This window comes from Oryctolagus cuniculus, chromosome 18 (assembly GCF_964237555.1).
Source record: "Oryctolagus cuniculus chromosome 18, mOryCun1.1, whole genome shotgun sequence".
Lineage (NCBI taxonomy): Eukaryota > Metazoa > Chordata > Mammalia > Lagomorpha > Leporidae > Oryctolagus > Oryctolagus cuniculus.
Window position 1 is genome coordinate 6,370,962 of NC_091449.1, and position 20,747 is coordinate 6,391,708.

General features: G+C 41.0%; 2 protein-coding genes across 2 annotated transcripts in view; one reads left to right on the forward strand and one right to left on the reverse strand.

The window, feature by feature from the left end:
• The window catches only part of LOC100355590 (beta-1,4-mannosyl-glycoprotein 4-beta-N-acetylglucosaminyltransferase), a 32,891-nt gene that overhangs the window by 5,807 nt on the left and 6,337 nt on the right, over positions 1–20,747 (forward strand). The gene's annotated exons all lie outside the window — the stretch shown is intronic.
• ORYCUNV1R1599 (vomeronasal 1 receptor oryCunV1R1599) lies at positions 3,481–4,419 on the reverse strand. The gene is given in 1 exon segment (NM_001167286.1): positions 3,481–4,419. A coding segment is annotated over 1 exon segment (939 nt).

The following is a 20,747-nucleotide window of genomic DNA, read 5'->3' on the forward strand; positions in this document are numbered from 1 at the left end:
CACGTTAAGGACAGAGATCCTACATGAGGAGTAAGTGCACAGTGACTCCTGTTGTTGACTTTACCAATTGACACTCCTGTTTATGGCATCAGTAATCTCCCTATTCACCAGTTATGAGTTTCCAAGGCTATGGAAGCCCCTTGAGTTCTCCGACTCTTATCTTGTTTAGACAAGGTCATAGTCAAAGTGGAGGTTCTCTCCTCCCTTCAGAGAAAGGCACCTCCCTCTTTGAAGACCTGTTCTTTCCACTGGGATCTCACTCACAGAGATCTTTTTGCCAGAGTGTCTTGGCTTTCCATGCCTGAAATACTCTCATGGGCTTTTCAGCCAGCTCCGAGTGCCTTTAGGGCTGATTCTGAGGCCAGAGTGCTATTTAGGACATCCGCCATTCTATGAGTCTGCTGAGTATCTCACTTCCCATGTTGGATCACTCTCCCCTTTATTTATTCTATCGGTTGGTGTTAGCAGATACTAGACTTGTTTATGTGCTCCCTTTGACTCTTAGTCCTTTCATTATGATCAATTGTGAACTGAAATTGATCACTTGGAGTAGTGAGATGGCATTGGCACATGCCACCTTGATGGGATTGAATTGGAATCCCCTGGTGTGTTTCCAACTCTACCAATTGGGGCAAGTCAGCCCGAGCATGCCCCAAATTATACATCTCTTCCCTCTCTTATTCCCACTCTTATGTTTAACAGGGATCACATTTCAGTTAATTTTCAACACTTAAGAATAACTGTGTGATAATTACAGAATTAAACCAGTCATATTAAGTAGAACAGACAAAAAAAAAAATACTATGAGGGATAATGTATTAAGTTGTCCATTAGCAGTCAGGGCTATGCTGATCAAGCCACCATTTCCCATAGTGTCCACCTCACTCCAACAGGTTTCCCTCTTGGTGTTCAGTCAGTCGTCACCGATCAGGGAGAACATATGGTATTTGTCCCTTTGGGACTGGCTTACTTCACTCAGCATGATGTGTTCCAGATTCCTCCATTTTGTTGCAAATGACTGGATTTCGTTGTTTCTTACTGCGGTATAGTACTCTAAAGAATACATATCCCATAATTTCTTTATCCAGTCTACCGTTGATGGGCATTTAGGTTGGTTCCAGGTCTTGGCTATTGTGAATTGTGCTGCAATAAACATTAGGGTGCAGACCGCTTTTTTGTTTATCAATTTAAACTCCTTTGGGTAAATTCCAAGGAGTGGGATGGCTGGGTCGAATGGTAGGGTTATATTCAGGTTTCTGAGGAATCTCCAGACCGATTTCCATAGTGGCTTGACCAGTTTGCATTCCCACCAACAGTGGGTTAGTGTCCCTTTTTCCCCACATCCTCGCCAGCATCTGTTGTTGGTAGATTTCTGCATGTGAGCCATTCTACCCGGGGTGAGGTGAAACCTCATTGTGCTTTTGATTTGCATTTCCCTGATTGCTAGTGACCTTGAACATTTTTTCATGTGCCTGTTGGCCATTTGGATTTCCTCTTTTGAAAAATGTCTATTGAAGTCCTTGGCCCATCTCTTAAGTGGGTTGTTGGTTTTGTTTTTGTGGAGTTTCTTGATCTCTTTGTAGATTTTGGTTATTAACCCTTTATCTGTTGCATAGTTTGCAAATATTTTTTCCCATTCTGTCGGTTGTCTCTTCACTCTCCTGACTGTTTCTTTTGCAGTACAGAAACTTCTCAACTTGATGCAATCCCAATAGTTGATTTTGGCTTTGACTGTCTGTGCCTCCCGGGTCTTTTCCAGAAATTCTTTGCCTGTGCCAATATCTTGAAGGGTTTCTCCAATGTTCTCTAATAACTTAATGGTGTCAGGACGTAGATTTAGGTCTTTAATCCACGTTGAGTGGATTTTTGTGTAAGGTGTAAGGTAGGGGTCTTGCTTCATGCTTCTGCACGTGGAAATCCAGTTTTCCCAGCACCATTTATTGAATAGCAGAGCACCTGAGTATCTTTGAGCATAGGTTAACTCAGTCTTTTTTTAACTTTTTTTTTTGACAGGCAGAATTAGAGAGTGAGAGACAGAGAGAAAGATCTTCCTTTTTCAGTTGGTTCACCCCTCAAATGGCCGCTATGGCTGGCATGCTGCACTGATCCAAAGCCAGGAGCCAGTTGTCTCCTCTTGGTCTTCAATGTGGGTGCAGGGCCCAAGGACTTTGGGCCATCCTCCACTGCCTTCCCAGGCCACAGCAGAGAGCTGGACTGGAAGAGGAGTAACCGGGACAGAATCTGGCGCCCCAACTGGGACTAGAACCCTGGGGTGCTGGTGCCACAGGCGGAGGATTAGCCTAGTGAGCCGCAGCGCTGGCCTAACTCAGTCTTTTAAAGGGAACTGCTAGCAAATCAGCCACCTATTGCCCCAGAGATAAATCTTTATTTCCTTATATAGGAAGCATGCCTCTTGACTGTTGGACAGGGTGACACTCTCCCTATCTTCCAAGGTTCTTGTTTGCCCAAATATCCACCAAAAGACACAGTCCAAAACAAAAGCTTTTCCTAACACAAACATGTATGAGAAACCCTTGGAGAATTGTCTTCCAACACTATCCATTCATTTATTCACTGAATTTGCTTCTGGCAGATTTCCCCATAGTATACTACTAGATCAGACTGACTTTGAAGGCCTCAGGCCTAATCCATTCAGTTTGCCTCAAGCAATGTTTAAGATTAGACCAGGAGGAAGCACCTGGTACCTGGCTCCTGGCTTCGGATCGGCGCAGTGCGCCTGCCATAGCAGCCACTTGGGGGGTGAAGCAACGGAAAAAGGAAGAGCTTTCTCTCTGACTCTCTCACTCTCTCTCACTGTCTAACTCTGCCTGTCAAAAAAAAATTTTTTTTTAAATATTACTATCCATAGGAACACGATGTTGCAGTTGATTTCTCAACAATGTTGCAGTGGATTCGTTTCTGAGAGGAGCAGTGTGGTGGGGGCAAGAGGCGGGGAGTCACCACACAGACCCTGGGAGTTGGGTGAAAGCAGGCTTGAGGCGAGCAGCCCACAGACTCGTTTATTACAGTTGGAACCACATCTTATATAGCCAAGAGCAGCCAATCTGGTCAAGGGGTGGTCTATGCCCCAACCAATCACAGCCTGTTGCCAGGAGGTTTCCAAAGCCATCCAGTCACAGCCTGTTGCCAGGCAGTTTCCAAAGCCATCCAATCACAGCCTGTTGCCAGGCAGGCTCCATTGCCAGGTGGGTTTCAAAGCTATTCCTGAATAACTGATGCTCGCTTACCAGTGGCCACCTTGGCATGGCCTTCTCATTCCACCACAACGCTATGTAGTGGGATGAGCATAACCTTTATTCACATCCTCTGTGCTCCTGTAGGTCTCACGTTCAGCCAACTGCAGAAATTCCAATAGCCATTAAGGTTTGCCTTAGAAAGACAAGTGACTGTAATTTTTGTATTGATGTTCTGAGGATGATGAGTGACTAAACAACTGAACATTGTACAAAACCATGCAGTTTACATATTTATGATAATATTAGAAGATTTGCACTCCTTACCCAGTGAAAAAAATCTGAATGCAGGGGAGTCACGGCTCATGAGAAGAAAGGGGCTTAGAGTTGGAAAACACACAGAAATGAAGGCAGTAGCATCTACCAGCCACCAATTGGGATTATAGAGAAGGGCGATACAAGCATTGAAGATGGAGGAGATTGTGTAAAAAGACACAAAGGTGCTCAGCAGGACAAGGATGCTCTTGGTGGCCCTAGACTCAGGGGAAGGTCTGGACATAACATTAATGCTATGAATGTGTTGGACCTGTTGCTTATGCTTGTATAGAATGATAATCATGGAGACACTGGACCAGATTATAAGCACAGAAAATAAAACTTCAGGGAATACTAGCAATACTGTATATAGTGTGTCTGTGATTTTGTCATTACCCGCAGAGGAACAGTACCCAAAATCTCTTTTATTTGTGGTATTTTTGCTATTCCATTTGACCAGTACATACATAGGAAAAATGAAATTTACCACCATGTGCATGAACCAGCAGAAAGAAATAGAGTAGCCAGTGTACTCTGGGGCTTTTACTTTAAGGTACTTCCAACTAGAGTTCATGGGAGTGATCATGATAACCTGGAAGACACTCAAGAGGCAGGTGGTATTAATGGACACACTTCTGCCTACTCTCTGAACGTACAAAAGAAGTTTGCATCCAAAATCATTGAATAAATGTTTCAACCCAAAAACTGTCATTGTCTGGGGAATTCCTTTAGAGACAATGACCAAGGAGTTAGCTATAATTAGGTGCATAAGAATCAAATCTATGAGCTTCAACTTGCGGTCAGTGTAGTAAAGAAAAAGATAGTGATAAAGAAGAGAGAAATTGCCCAGGATTCCAACTACAGTCTGTGACAAGAAAATTATTCCTGCTGCCAAAGTCCTGGAGGCCATTGTTTCATTCAGCACATTTTTCTTAAACTGTGGCAATAATCATTCCTCTATGTAAAAAGGCTCATTAAAGGTTTTTGTTATCAAAAGATACTGTCACTGTTTGCTCCTGTGAGATTTCCAAAGACATCAAGATGCATGTAAAGATGAAGTCAATTACTGATGTGTTTCATGGAAAAGTCAAGCTCTTGGGATGAGTTGGGTGTCATCTGGTGAGAAACAATGAAAAGTGAGAGCAAATGGGAAAAAAGTATGACATTTTCAGGATAAATTGATATTTTCTAGTCTTACAGTGCCTTAATCTGCTTTGCTGCTGTAGCATCAAAAAGTGGCTTATTTAGTTCAGTTTTGCAAGTGTAAGAGCATGATTCTGGCATCTGCTTAGCTCTGGTGAGGGCCTTCTGACTACATCACAACATAGTAGATGGCATCATGATGGGAGCATCTGTAAGAGGGAATGATCACATCGTAAGGCAAGAAGGAAGAGAGATTCGAGGGCCAAGGTTGCTCGTTTTATAACAACCCACTGTCAGGAACTAATGTAGTTGGAGCTGTAAGAACTTTATTAACCCCTTCTGAGGGCAGCACCCTCAATAACCTAATCATGTTCCAATAGTCTCCACCTCTAAAAGGTTCCACCACCTTCCAACATCACACTGAAGACTCATCTTGCAGCACCTGATCCTTTGAAGATACACTGAAAGCACAGCCAAACCATAACAGGGGGAAAAATGAGACCACTTCATTTACTACCTACTCCGTAAAGCAAATCAATTCTGCGTGGACTTCTGATCTAAATTTTAAACATGAGTAATATTTTAGATAGCAACAAGAATAATTCTGTGTTCTTAGAAAATAAAAAAAAATATTTCTTAAACAGCATAGAAACACTAATCATATGAATTTAATGACAAATCAGGCAGTAATAAATTGAGGGCTGACGGTGTCAACACACTTGCATACACACACATGGGGAGATCCAGTGTGATGAAGTTGTACAGATCACACAGTAGAATAAAATATAGAGAAAATATTCCAACAGAAGTCTCAAGATATTATTTAATGAATGATAAATGTGAGGAAATTTTTGATATCCTTGGTAATCACAAAAATTCAAATAAAACCACTACTTAGTATCATCATACACCAGCTAGAAATCTAAAATAAAAATGGCAGGAAATACTAAGCATGATATGCGGTGAGGATGTGAGTAATCCAGAAATTTCATACACTGCTAATGTATGTTAAAATTGGTGCATTTTGAAAATAGTTTGGTCGTGTCTACTTAAGTGGAAAAGCTATAAATCTATTACCCAGTAATTCCATTTCATTTCTACATTACAAAGAACATTTTAAGATATATTAACAAAAGTCAACTTTCAGAATTTATTTACCTGCTATTCCAGCCTGCTGTAACCATGGCTGGAGTCATCCCGAAAGCAACAGGAGCTGAGTTCCCTCAAGGGAATGCCCAAACCAAGCTGAGATAAGACTTGGTTAGGATTCCAAGGAAAGATGCACTAAACACACTGTGGTCATCCAATGCATTTATTAGGGAAATTCCTTCTCAAATACTGTAGTTTATCCTTGGGATGCGTAAGTATCCACAGTGAGGGTGTCTGGGTGTGCAGTTTATATGAGGGTTAAGGAATTTTGGTTCAGGGCCAGAGATAGCTTCTTACAACTACCTAAACACCTTTATCATTGCCTGAGAGTAGTCAAGGCCCTTGTGTGGGCTCAAACCTGCTGGGAAAAACAGGTAGCTGAATAGGTCACGAGGCAATCAAAGTACTCTGATTGTTAGCCAGGTTACAGAAAGAAAGGGACAAATTAAGGGATGCTACTCCAGTGCTAAGCACAATAGCCCCAAACCAAAAAACCTTCACATACCAATTAACATTTGATTGTTTGATATTTACACAGTGGAATCCTATACAGTAGTGCTAAGAAAAAGCCAAATATAAAAGTTCTTGCTGTATGATTCCATTGGTAGAAAGTACAATACACAATAGTGATCTGACCCCCTAATATTAGAAAAGATGTAAATATACATCCCAGCAGTTCCACTGTTACAAATATATCCAACAGTGCCTTACAGGGGACAGAAGAGAGATTCTGGGGATCTGAGGATAAGTTTCCTCTTGATCTATGTGTTGCATGAAGATTTGTGTTCCATCGGTGTGATTCCACTGAACTGTGCATCTACAACATCTGTATTTAATTTAAAAAAGCTACCTATCACTCCCCCCAAAAAAATTTAGAAGAAACTGGAATGAATGTTATTTCTTGAACGTGTTTGACCTGCTGCTTTGTGTCTACCTCAGGCCCCGATCATGAACACAAACGTGAAATGATAGAGAATAATAACAGTGCTGCATATCATAGTTGCGATTTTTGTCATGAAGTTCAGAGAGCAGTATACAATTTTTTTCCCTTGGAATTCTTTGCTGCTCTATTTGCAAACCATATGCATACAAACAATGATATTTATCAGCATATACAGAATCTAGCAAAGGAGAGTGGAAAATCCAATATATGTGGAAGCTTTAAATTCTCCCCACCTAGGGTTCTTGGAGCTTATTGAGACATCTGGAGATAAACTTAAGAGGAAGGTGGTGCAAATTGACACATCCTTGGACTCTGAGAATAGAAAAAAAAATTGCATTCAAAATATTTGAAGAAATGTTTCAGTTTAAAAGTTGCCATGATCTTGTGGATATCTTTAAAGAAAATGACTGAGAAATAGCTAGAATTAAGTGGTTGAAAATCAAATATATGGAACTCAATCTGCATCCAGTGCAGTAAAGGAAGAAACAATAGTAGAGAGCCAATACTCAGGATTGTTGCCTTAGTCTGAGATATGTAGATAATTCTACTGCCAAGTTCCTAGAGGTCATTCTACCAGTTTCCAGATGTTATTTGTCAGTGCCAGAAGATACAGGATGGGTTCATATTCTTATATTTTTACTGGGGAATATTTACTTTTTTATTTTGCTAATAGCCTTACCTGGGTTAAATGCATAATCTTTATTAACTTTTTTTTCATGCATTTGAAAGGCAGAGAGAAAGAAAAAGGGATCTTCAATCTGTTGTTATCTCTGCAAATACCTGCCATAACCTGGGTAGGGCAGACCAAAACCAGGAGCCTGGAACTCAGTGTGGGTCTACTGTGTGGATGGCAGGAATGCAAGTACTTGAGCCATCGCCTGCTCCCTCCTAGGATGTATATTAATAGGAATTCTGAAATTGAAAGCAGAATTGGGGCTCAAACCTAGGCAGTCCAGTATGAGATAGCAGTGTCCCAAGGAGTGTCTTAATTGCTGCACCCAACACCTGCCCCTGAATGTATAAACTTTAAATAGCCCTCACAATTTGTGAGTCACCACTATAATACTGTGTATGTGGTACTATCCTTGATTTTCATAATTGCATGATGTGGACAGGTAATTCTTCATTGTCAAGATGATGAAATCATAGAAATAGCATAAGCAATTTGTTGAAATTCTCAAGCTAGTTAGAGGCAGTATCCTAATCACTGTACTATACTAACAATGTCAGCTGTGTTTTCGCAGACCTGTATTTAATTTTTATATCTTGCCATTTTATTTTGGACTATTGATATTTTATTATAATTTTGGTTGAAGTAAGTTTTTGTTTAGGAGTAAGGTTTCATTCTTTAGGACAATATTAAATAATAATTAAACTTCAAAAATTCCTTGGGGCCAGGCTGTGGTATAGTAGGCAAAGCAGCTGCCCATGATACCGGCATCCCATATGGGTACTGGTTCATGTCCCAGTTGTTCCACTTCTGATCCAGCTCCCTGCTAATAGCCTGAGAAAAGCAGCAGAAAATGACACAAATGCATGGGCCCCTGCCACCTACATGGGAGACCCAGAAGAATCTCCTGCCTCCTGATTTTGGCCTGGTCCAGTGCTGACCATTGCAGCCATCTGAGGAGTGAACCAGTGAATGGAAGACCTCTCTCTCCCTCATCTTTCCTTCTGTTTCTGTAGCTCTTACTTTAAAATAAATAACTAAATATTTTTAAGGGTCCTAATAAGATGCCATACACTATAGTCTAATACTACAGGAAACTTTACTGTGTGCAGATTGGATTTATTGAATGCAAAATTGATTTGATATTACTTTCACAGCAGAAAGATTTATTTGCTGTCATTCCAGTAACAGATTAGTAGTGTTATCTATCAAAAAATTATTGAGCATAGTGCTGTGGCATAGCCGCCACCTACAGTGCCAGCATCCCATATGGGCACTGGTTGAATCCCGGCTGCTTCACTTCGGGTCCAGCTCTCTGCTATGGCCTGGGAAAGCAGTGGAAGCTGACCCAAGTCCTGGGCTTGCACCCGAGAGGGAGACCCAGAAGAAGCTCCTGGCTTCAGCTCCAGCCATTTTGGCCAACTGGGGAGTGAGCCAGCAGATGGAAGACCTATCCCTCTCCCCCTCTCCTCTCTCCCCTCTCTCCTCTCCCCTCTCCCCTCTCTCCTCTCCCCTCTCCCCTCTCTCCTCTCCCCTCTCCTTTCTTCCCTCTCCCCTCTCCCCTCTCCTCTCTCTCCTCTCTCCTCTCCCCTCTCCCCCCTCCCCTCTTTGTGTGCCTGACTTTCAAATAAATAAAGCTTTTAAAAATTATTCAGGATATTACTTTGTCCCTAAACTATGAAACATGGAACACTAATATGTTTAGAATGGAATATGTATAGAACACTAATATGTATAGAATGGGAACTAAATTATTACTAATTTCAGCCCAGTGTTTATATTTACTGATTTCCTAGGTAAAGTGAAATTCTTCATAATGACATGAGGCTTGTGGAAGATACTAAAATACAAAAGATACACATAAATGGGATCTGGAAAATATGAAATCTTGTGCATTGTATTAATTGAAATAATAAGAAATGTGTTACTGTAAGCTTGGGATTGATATTAGAGTATTATTAAACCAGGGGAAATAACACAAAATACAATTGATCTTGACAACCATTGTGCAAATTATAGTGTTATCTTTTCCTTAAATGTGTTCCCAGCTTCAGAAGGGAAAGCAATCAACATAATTTCCAGATCACAGATGTTTCAATAGAGACACAATTACTGTTTCCATTATATAGATCACAAACCTAGATTTGCATGAAAACCTTTTCTTGAATTTTAGAAACTAATTCAGATACTCATTTCTACATAGAATTAGGTAATTTTAATTGTTAATATTTAATATAAGCATGAAGATGTTATAAGTACACCTATAATAACACTACTGAAAATTATCTATGATTTGTATAAGGTAATGTGAACAGCAGGTTGATTTAATTACTACATTCCTTAAGCACCTTCAGAGTCACTGGCATTATTCACTAACAATTATCCTCAGTGAAGATTTTATTAAATTATATTATGAACCATCAATGATTGGCATAGGGTCTAGGACCTCCTCTTTCTTACAGCTGAGTAATGATTCCTCCTCCCTGTCTAGCTTCGCCACTGGATCTGTTACTGCCCCCAGAAGAATCCCTTTTTCCAACATGAGCTCTAACTCTTGAACCTCCTTTCCTTACTGACTCTGCCAGAGTGAGATTCAAAATACTTACTGTACTTCTTTCCTCTGCCAGGATGTTGGACTCAGTATGAAGCTTAGATTGTGTAGGAGGGAGGCATTGAGGGCTTAAATAAAGGTTTGTTTCTGTGAATTCCCTCCCTTCAGAATTGCAATTATCATTTCACCTTTAGTGGCAATGACAGTGCAGGGTTGGGGAGCTGAGAACATTGCTGACAAACTTTTCACAGATGCTAATTATAAAAACCAATTACAAGTTTCTTGTGAGTATCTTCAAAGAGACTGTCAGTGATTTGGGATAGGCTCTTACTTTTTCATGATCTCTGAAAGCAAAAAGGGTTGGAAGGTGCAGGAACTATTAAGGCTTGGTCTATGAAGAACTTGTAAAGAGCTTTGTGTATCTTGCTCAATTCCACCCCAAATCAAGGCAATCCTTAACTTTTGTATCTTGTATCATTTTTAAGTATTCATAAAATAAACAGAATTAGACAAAAATGTACAAAAGGATAGCTGATGAGAGTAAAAAGTGGAACATGATGTTGTGGAGTTTCTTTTCTTTTCTTTCTTTCTTTTTTTTTTTTTTTTTTGACAGGCAGAGTTGATAGAGAGAGAAAGGTCTTCCTTTTGCCATTGGTTCACCCTCCAATGGCCGCCATGGCTGGTGCGCTGCGGCCGGCGCACTGCGCTGATCCAAAGGCAGGAGCGAGGTGCTTCTCCTGGCCTCCCATGGGGTGCAGGGCCCAAGCACTTGGGCCATCATCCACTACCTTCCCGGGCCACAGCAGAGAGCTGGCCTGGAAGAGGGGCAACCGGGAAAGAATCCGGCGCTCTGACCGGGCCTAGAACCTGGTGTGCCGGCACCGCTAGGTGGAGATTTAGCCTATTGAGCCGCGGTGCTGGTGTGGAGTTTCTTGATTTCTTTGTAGATTCTGGCTGTCAACCCTTTATCTGTTGCATAGTTTGCAAATATTTTTTCCCATTCTGTTGGTTGCCTCTTCACTTTCCTGACTGTTTCTTTTGAAGTGCAGAAACTTCTCAATTTGATGCAATCCCAATAGTTAATTTTGGCTTTGACTGCCTGTGCCTCTGGGGTCTTTTCTAGGAAGTCTTTGCCGGTACCTATATCTTGCAGGGTTTCTCCAATGCTCTCTAATAATTTGATGGTGTCAGGTCGTAGATTTAAGTCTTTAATCCATGTTGAGTGAATTTTTGTGTAAGGTGAAAGGTAGGGGTCTTGCTTCATGATTCTGCACGTGGAAATCCAATTTTCCCAGCACCATTTATTGAATAGACTGTCCTTACTCCAGGGATTGGTTTTAGATCCTTGATCAAATATAAAGTTGGCTGTAGATGTTTGGATTGATTTCTGGTGTTTCAATTCTGTTCCATTGGTCTATCCATCTGTTTCTGTACCAGTATCATGCTGTTTTGATAACAACTGCCCTGTAGTATGTCCTGAAATCTGGTATTGTGATGCCTCCAGCTTTGTTTTTGTTGTGCAAGATTGCTTTAGCTATTAGAGGTCTCCTGTATCTCCACACTGATAGGTCTAAGAGTCAAAGGGATCACACAAACAAGACTAGTGTCTGCTAATACTAACTGATAGAATCAAAAAGAGAGAGAACGATCCATCATGGGAAGTGGGATACACAGCAGATTCATAGAATGGCAGATGTCCTAAATAGCACTCTGGCCTCAGAATCAGCGCTTAAGGCATTTGGATCTGGCCGAAGAGCCCATGAGAGTACTTTAGGCATGGAAAGCCAAGACACTCTGGAAAAAAAAAAAGAAGACCTAAATGAAAGATCTCTGCGAGTGAGATCCCAGTGGAAAGAACGGGGCCATCAAAGAAGGAGGTACCTTTCTCTGAAGGGAGGAGAGAACTTCCGTTTGACTATGACCCTGTTGGAATAAGATCGAACTCGGCGAACTCAAAAGGCTTCCATAGCCTTGGCAACTCATGACTAGAGCCTAGGGAGATTACTGACGCCATAAACAAGAGTGTCAAATTGTTAAGTCAACAACAGGAGTCACTGTGTACTTACTTCTCATGTGGGATCTGTCCTTAATGTGTTGTCCAATGTGAAGTAATGCTATAACTAGTACTGAAACAGTATTTTATACTTTGTGTTTCTGTATGGGTGCAAACTGATGAAATCTTTACTTAATATATACTAAATCGATCTTTTGTATATAAAGATAATTGAAAATGAATCTTGATGTGAATGGAATGGGAGAAGGAGTGGGAGATGGGAGGGGTGCGAGTGGGAGGGAAATTATGGGGGGGAGCCATTGTAATCCATAAACTGTACTTTGGAAATTTATATTTACTAAATAAAAAAAAATTAAAAAAAAAATAATTCCAGGAAAAAAAATCACTCAGATATTTAAACACACACGCACACACACACACAAAAGTGTAACATGAGGCCAGCCATTTATAGTAGAAATTATTGTACTCAAATAAACTTGGAAATGTTGATATAAAAATATTCTAGGAAAATGTACTTTATCAGTATTAACCCTAGCAATTATAGAATGTCTAAAACAGACACTACATAGAAGAAAGAGATATCTTTATTAAAGTCCCTCATAAAGAAAAGCACCAGTGTCAAATGGTTTAACTGGCAGATTCTATCATTTTGTTAACTGTTACATAAGCCAGTGCTACCTTTTGATTCAACAGTGTTAAATGGTTGCCAGAATTATCTATACCTATTCAACAACAGGAATTAAGAAGTGGGCAAAGGGTTAGAGAAATTAAATTAGATGCCTACCTTTCACTAGGTACAAAAGTTAACTCAAGATGAATCAAGGATATAAATGTAAGACATGAAATCATGAAATTTCCAGAAGAAAACATAGGGGAAACATTTAAAGACATTCGTAAAGGTGATGATTTCTTGGATAAGACTCCAAGAGCAAAACTAGACAAATGGAATTATATAAAATGCATAAACTGCATAGTGAAGGAAACCTAAAGGTGAAGAAATATCTGACAGAATGGGAGGAAATATTTTCAAGCTACTTATCTGACAAAGGGTTAGTAACCAGAAATATTAGGAACTCAAAAAACACAGCACAAAAACAACATAACTGAAAAGCTGACAAAGGGCCTGGTATTGTGGCATATCAGGAAAAGCTGCTGCCAGCAACACTAGCATCCCAGAGATCCCAGAGGCACTGATTGGTATACAGCTGCTCTACTTCTTTTTTCTCTCTCTCCTTCTGATCCAGCTTCTTGCTAATGGCCTGGGCAAGCAGCAGCAGATGGCCCAAGTGTTTGGGCCCTTGCCACTCACATGAGAGATCCAGATGAGGCTCCTGGTTCCTGGCTTTGACCTTGCCCAGTGCTAGTTGTTGTGCCCATCTGGGAAGTGGACCATTGGATGGACAATCTCTGTCTGTCTGTCTGTGTATGTGTGTGTCTTCCTCTCTAACTCTGACATTCAAAATAAATAAATAGATAAATCTTTTAAAAAATGGGAAAAGGACCTTAATAGGCAGATCTTTTTAAAATTTTAATTAAGATATACAGATTTCACGTATTTCATATTACAGATTTAGGAACATAATGATATTTCCCACCCTACCATCCCTCGTGCCCACACTCCCACCCTTCCTCCTCTTCCCTCCTAATTTTTACAAAGATCTATTTTCAGTTTACTTTATAATCGTAAGATTAACCCTGCCCTAAGTAAAGAGTTCAACAATAGTATAAAGAAAAAATAGTGTTCCTCAACAATAGAGACGAGCTGTAAACAATCATCTAACCTCAAAATGTCAATTCTACTCCAATACATTACATTTTAGGTACTCTGTTAGTTACCACAGATCAGGGAAAACATGGTATCTGTCTTTTTGGGCCTGGCTTATTTCACTAAGTATAGTGGTTTCCAGTTCTGTCCTTTTTGTTGCAAAAGACAGGATTTCATTTTTTATTATTGTTGAGCAGTATTCCATAGTGTATATATACCATAATTTCTTTATCCAGTCATCAGTAGATGGTCATCTGGATTGATTCTGTATCTTAGCTATTGTGAATTGAGCTGCAATAAACATGGGGGTACAGATAACTCTTTGATATGCTGATTTCATTTTGTTTGTGTAAATTCCCAGGAGTGGGATTGCTGGGTCATATGGTAGATCTATTTTCAGATTTCTGAGGTATCTCCAATCTGTCTTCCACAATGCCTGCACCAGTTTACTTTCCCACTAACAGTGGATTAAAGTACATTTTTCCCCACATCCTCTCCAGCATTTGTTGTTTGTTGACTACTATACGAGAGCCATTCTCACTGGGGTGAGGTGAAACCTCATTGTGGTTTTGATTTGCATTTCCCTGATGGCTAGTGATCCTGAACATTTTTTCATGTGTCTGTTGGCCATTTGAATCTCCTCTTTTGAAAAAATGCCTGGGAGGGAGCCGGCGCTGCGGCATAGTGGGGTAAAGCCCTGGCCTGAAGCTCTGGCATCCCATATGGGCGCTGGTTCTAATCCTGGCTGCTCCTCTTCCAATCCAACTCTCTGCTATGGCCTGGGAAAGCAGTAGAAGGCGGCCCAAATTCTTTGGCCCCTGCACCCGCGTGGGAGACCTAGAAAAATCTCCTGGCTCCTAGCTTCATATCAGCACAGCTCTGGCCATTGCGGCCATCTGGGGAGTAGCCAGTGGATGGAAGACCTCTCTCTCTGTCTCTACCTCTCTGTGTAACTCTGTCTTTCAAATAAATAAAATAAATCTTTAAAAAGAAAAGAAAAATGCCTGGGTTAATATTATACCTGCAGCGTCGGCATCCCATGTGGGTGCTACTTCTAGTCCCAGCTGCCTACTTCCAATCCAGCTCTTTGCTGGGAAAAGTAGTAGAAGATGGCCCTGGGAAAGTAGTAGAAGATAATCCAAGTGCTTGGGCCCCTCCACCCATGTGGGAAACCCAGAAGAAGATCCTGGCTCCTGGATTCAGATTGGCTCGGTTCCAGACGTTGTGGCCATTTGGAGAGTGAACCAGCAGATGGAAGACTTTTCTCTCTGTCTCTCCATCTCACTGTCTGTAACACTACCTCTCAAATAAATAAATAAAATCTTTTTTAAAAAATGGCTGTTCAAGTCCTTTGCCCACTTCTTAACTGGATTGTTTGTTGTTGTTGAGTTTCTTGAGCTCCTTATAGATTCTGGATATTAATTCTTTATTGGTTTCAAAGTTTACACATATTTTCTTCCATTCTTTCAGTAGCCTCTTTACATTGCTCAGTGTTTCTTTTGCAGTGCAGGAGCTTCTCAATTTGATGTAATTTCTTTTGTCTATTTTGGTTTTGATGGCCTGTGCTTCTGAGATCTTTTCCAAGCAGGATTTGCCTATGCCAATGTCTTGCATACACTGTCTGTGTTGTCTGCAGTGCCTCTACTAATTTGATGGTATCAGGTTATAGATTTAGGTCCTTGATCCATTTTGGGTGTGTTTTTTTGTCTAAAATATAAGGTCAGGATCTTGTTTCATACTTCTGCATGTGGAGATCCAGCTTACCCAGCACCATTTATTGAAGAAACTGCCCTTGCTCCAGGAATTGGTTTTAGTTCCTTTGTCAAAGACAAGTTGTAGATGTGTGGATTAATTTCTGAAGTTTCTATTCAGTTCTGTTGGCCTACATGTCTTTTTTTTTTTGCCAGTACTAGGATGTTTTGATTATAACTGTCCTGTAATATGTTTTTTAAGATTTATTTATTTATTTGAAAGTCAGAGTTACACACACACACACACACACACACACACACAGAAAGAAAGAGAGAAAGAGAGAGAGAGAGAAAATCTGATGGTTCATGCCCCAGTTGGCAGCAATGGCCGGAGCTGCACCAATCCAAAGCCAAGAGCCAGGAGCTTCTTCCCGGTCTCCCCTGTAGGTGCAGGGGCCAAAGCATTTAGGTCATCTTCCACTGCTTTCCTGGGCCATAGCAGAGAGCTGGATCAGAAGTGGAGCAGCCGGGTCTTGAACTGGTACCCATATGGGATGCCAGCACTTCAGGCCAGGCATTAACCTGCTGTGCCACAGTGCCAGCCCCCTGTAGTATGTTTTGAAATCCTCCAGCTTTGTTTTTGTTGTAAAAGACTGCTTTAGCTACTCGGTGTCTCTTGTGTTTCAGTATGAATTTTAGCAGTTTTTCTAGATCTGAGAAGAATGTCATTGGTATTTTGTTTGGGATCACATTGAATCTGTAAATTGCTTTTGGTAATGTGGACATTTTGATGATATTCTTTTAATCCACAAACCTGGATTTTTTAAATTTTTTTGTACCTTCTATTTCTTTAATGTTTTCTAATTTTCATCATAGAGTTCTTTGACTTCCTTCATTAAATGGATTCCAAGGTATTTAATTTTTTTGTGGATACTGGGAATGGGATTGATCTTAAAAGTTATTTCTCAGCCTTGGCATTGTCTGTGTACACAAAAGCTATTGATTTTTGTGTGCTGCTTTTATATCCTGCCACTTTACCAAAGTATTTTATAAGTTCTGATAGTCTCTCAGTGGAGTCTTTTGGTTCCCCTGTATATAGAATCATGTCATCTGCAAACAGGCATAGTTTGACTTCCTCGTTTCCAATTTGTATCCCTTTGATTTATTTTTCTTTCCTAATGGCTGTGGCTAAAACTTTCAGGACTGTATTGAATAGCAGTGGTGAAAGTGGGTATCCTTTTCTGGTTCAGGATCTTAGTGGGAATGCCCCCAACTCTTTCCAGTTCAATAAGATGCTGGCTGTGAGTTTGTCATAAATTGACTTTATTGTATTGAGGAATCTTCCTTCTATACCCAACTTACTTAAGGTTTTCATCATGAAAGGATGTTTATTTTATCAAATGCTTTTTCTGAATCTACTGAAATAACCATATAGTTTTTATTCTTCAGTTTTAATGTGATGTATCACATTTATTGATTTGTGAATGTTGAACCATCCCTACATCCCAGGGATAAATCCCACTTGATCCAGGTGAATGATCTTTCTGATGTGTCGTTGGATTATATTAGCCAATATTTTGTTTAGGATTCTTGCATCTGTGTTCTTCAGGGGTATTGGTCTATAATTCTCTTTCTCTGTTGTTTCTTTTTCTGATGTAATTAAGGCATTTCTTGCTTAATAGAAGGAGTTGTGGGGGCCTGGCACTGTGGCCTAGCAGGTAAAGCTGCTGCCTGCAGTGCCAGCATCCCATATGGGCTCTGGTTCAAGTCCCAGCTGTTCCACTTCCAATCCACCTCCCTGTTTATGTGTCTGGGAAAGCAGTAAAGGGTGACCCAATTCCATGGGCCCCTGTACCCATGTGGGATACCTGGAAGCAGCTCCTGGTTTCAGATCCACCCAGCTCCAGCTGTTGCAGCCATCTGGGGAGTGAACCAACAGATGAAAAATCTCTCTTTTTCTCTGACTCTCCTTCTCTCTGTGTGTAACTTTGACTTTCAAATAAATAAATATTTTATAAAAAAGAGTTTGGAAGGATCCCTTTTCAATTGTTTTGAATAGCTTGAGAAGAATTGGAATTAGTTCTTGTTTAAATGTCTGGTAGAATTCATCAGTAAAACCATCTGTTCCTGGGCTTTTGTTTTTGGGAGGGTGTGGGGGAGGCTGAATCCGGAGAGGCCTAGAGGAAACTTCCTGAGCCTGCCTCGAATTTGAAAACCTGTCTGTAAGTTTCAAATCCCTAGTGGCAAACACCCCAGCCCCAGGGTGCTTTAGCCTAAGGATCATCAAGGTGGTATAATAGAAGTGGCTAAGACCCTTTTGCATCACATCACCCCACCCCTTGCCCGAATCCGCTCATCTGCTCTGTACCATCCGCTCTGTACCTCAGCTATATATACACCTCCCTTTTACAATAAAGTGAGACCCTGCTTCGACTGGGCTCCACACCGCGCCTGATTGTCCCCCAGGTTTGGGGAAGGCTGGTGACGCACTTCCCCTCCTCGGTCAAGGCAAGCTGTGGGCAGCCTGCCTAATTTTCCAGCGGTGGCAAGGAACAGTCACCGCAGGAGGGTCTTTATTACTGATTCAATCTCCATTTTGGGTATTGATGTGGTTTTCTAAGTCTTTAGGCTTTACTTTTGGTAGGTTGTATGTGTCCAGGAATCTATTCATTTCTTCTAGAATTTTCAATTGTTGGCATATAGCTTGAGATGCATTGATAGCTAATTTATATGGTACCTTTCCAAGTTTTTGTGCAGGCGCTAATTGCTATAAACTTCTTTCTTAACACTTTTTCTGTATCCCATAAGTTTTTTTTAAAAGATTTGCTTATTTATTTGAAAGTCAGAGTTACACAGAGGAGAGGCAGAGAGAGAGAGAGAGAGAGAGAGAGAGAGAGAGAGGTCTTCCATCCACTGGTTCACTCCCCAAATGGCTGTAACAGCGGAGCTGTACTGATCCAAAACCAGGAGTTTCTTCTGGGTCTCCCACATGGGTGCAGGGGCCCAAGGACTTGGGCCATCTTCTATTGTTTTCCCAGGCCATAGCAGAGAGCTGGATCAGAAGTGGAGCAGCCGGGACTCGAATCGGCACCCATATGGGTTGTTGGCATTACAGGCAGCGGCTTTACCTGCTGCACCACAACACCAGCCCCTCCCATAAGTTTTGATATGTTGTATTGTGGTATTCATTCATTTCCAGAAATTTTTTGATTTCTCTTTTGATTTCTTTTTTTAAAAGATTTATTTTATTTATTTGAAAGACAGAGTTACACAGAGAGGTAGAGACAGAGAGAGAGGTCTTCCATCTGCTGGTTCACTCCCCAGTTGGCTGCAATAGCCGGAGCTGCACCAATCTGAAGCCGTGAGCCAGGAGCTTCTTCCAGGTCTCCCACATGCGTGTGGGGGCCCAAGGACTTGGGGCATCTTCTACTGCTATCCCAGGCCATAGCAGCAGAGAGCTGGATCAGAAAGAGGAATAGCCAGGACTAGAACCAGCATCCATATGGGATGCTGGCGCTTCAGATCTGGGCATTAACCTGCTGCCACAGCACCAATACCTCTCTTTTGATTTCTTCAATGACTCACTGTTCATTCAGGAGCAAGTTGTTCAGTGTCCATGTGTTTGTATATGTTCTTGAGATTCTAGAGTTGCTAATTTCCAGCTTCATTACATTGTGGTCAGAAAAGATGCATGGTATGATTTTAATTTTTTTTGCATTTGATGAGACTTGCTTTATGACCTAGCATATGGTCTATCCTAGAGAAAGTTCCATGCAGTGATGAGAAGAATGTATATCCTGCAACTGTGAGATGAAAGGTCCTATAGATACCAATTAGGTCCATTGGTCCATAGCTTAGATTAGCTCCGTTGTTTCTTTGTTGATTTTCTGTCCTGTTGATCTGTCCACTGATGAAAGTGGGGTGTTGAAGTCCCCTATTACTGTTTTTTTTTTTGTGGACAGGCAGAGTTAGACAGTGAGAGAGAGAGAGAGAGAGAAAGGTCTTCCTTCCATTGGTTCACCCCCCAAATGGCAGCTATGGCCGGCACTGCGCCAATCCGAAGCCAGGAGCCAGGTGCTCCCTCCTGGTCTCCCATGTGGGTGCAGGGCCCAAGCACTTGGGCCATCCTCCATTGCCTTCCCGGGCCACAGCAGAGAGCTGGACTGGAAGAGGAACAACTGGGACAGAACCAGCACCCCAACTGGGACTAGAACCTGGAGTACCGGCACCACAGGTGGAGGATTAGCCTAGTGAGCTGCGTGCCGGCCAAAGTCCCCTATTACTATTGCATTGGAGTCTATGTCTTCTTTTACATCTATTAACATTTGTTTTAAATAGCCAGGCACCCTGAAATTGGGTGCATATACATTTATTATAGTCACATCTTCCTGTTGAATTGACCCCTTAATCATTACAAAGTGCCCTTCTTTGATCTTTTAGCAGTTTTTATGTTAAAGTCTATTTTGTCTGATATTAGGATAAGGTACACCTGGTCATTTCTGCTTTCCATTAGCATGGGATATCTTTTTTCCATCCTTTCATTTTCAGTCTATTGGTGAGCTGTGTTTCTTGTAGCCAGAAAATAGATGGGTCTCATTTTTTAATCCATTCAGCTGCCCTGTATTTTTTAATTGGAGAGTTGAGGCCGTTTACATTCAAGGTTACTATTGATTAGTAATGACTTGGCCATGAATAGGCAGTTCTTAAAAGAATTACATATGGCCAACAAATGGATGAAAAAAGGCTTACTATCCCTAGTCATCAGGGAAATGCAAATCAAAACCACAATGAAATACCACCTCAGTCCATTAGATTGGCTGTTATCAAAAATACAGCAACAAATACTGGCAAGAATGTGGAGAAACAGAACACTTATACACTCTTGGTGAGAATGTAAATTAGTGCAGGCACTTTGGAAAAAAGTATGAATATTACTTTTAAAAACTAGAAATAGAACTGCCATATGATCCAGCAATACCACTACTGGGTATCCTTCCAAGAGACATGAACTCACTGAATCAAAGAAACACCTGTTGAACCATGTTTATTACCAAGGCATGGAATCAACAAAGGGGTCCATCATCAGATGGATGGATAATGAAAAAGTGTGTGTGTGTGTGTGTGCAGAAAATGAATGAAACTGAAGGACATCATGTTGAATTATGTAAGCCAGACAATACTGCGTGTTTTCCCTCATGTGGAAACTGAAGAAAAAAATAGCTTCTCAATCTGAACACAGAATGGTGACTATTAGAAGCTGGGAGGGGTAGAGGGTAGTGGAGATAGAGGATGTTTGGATAATTGATATAAGA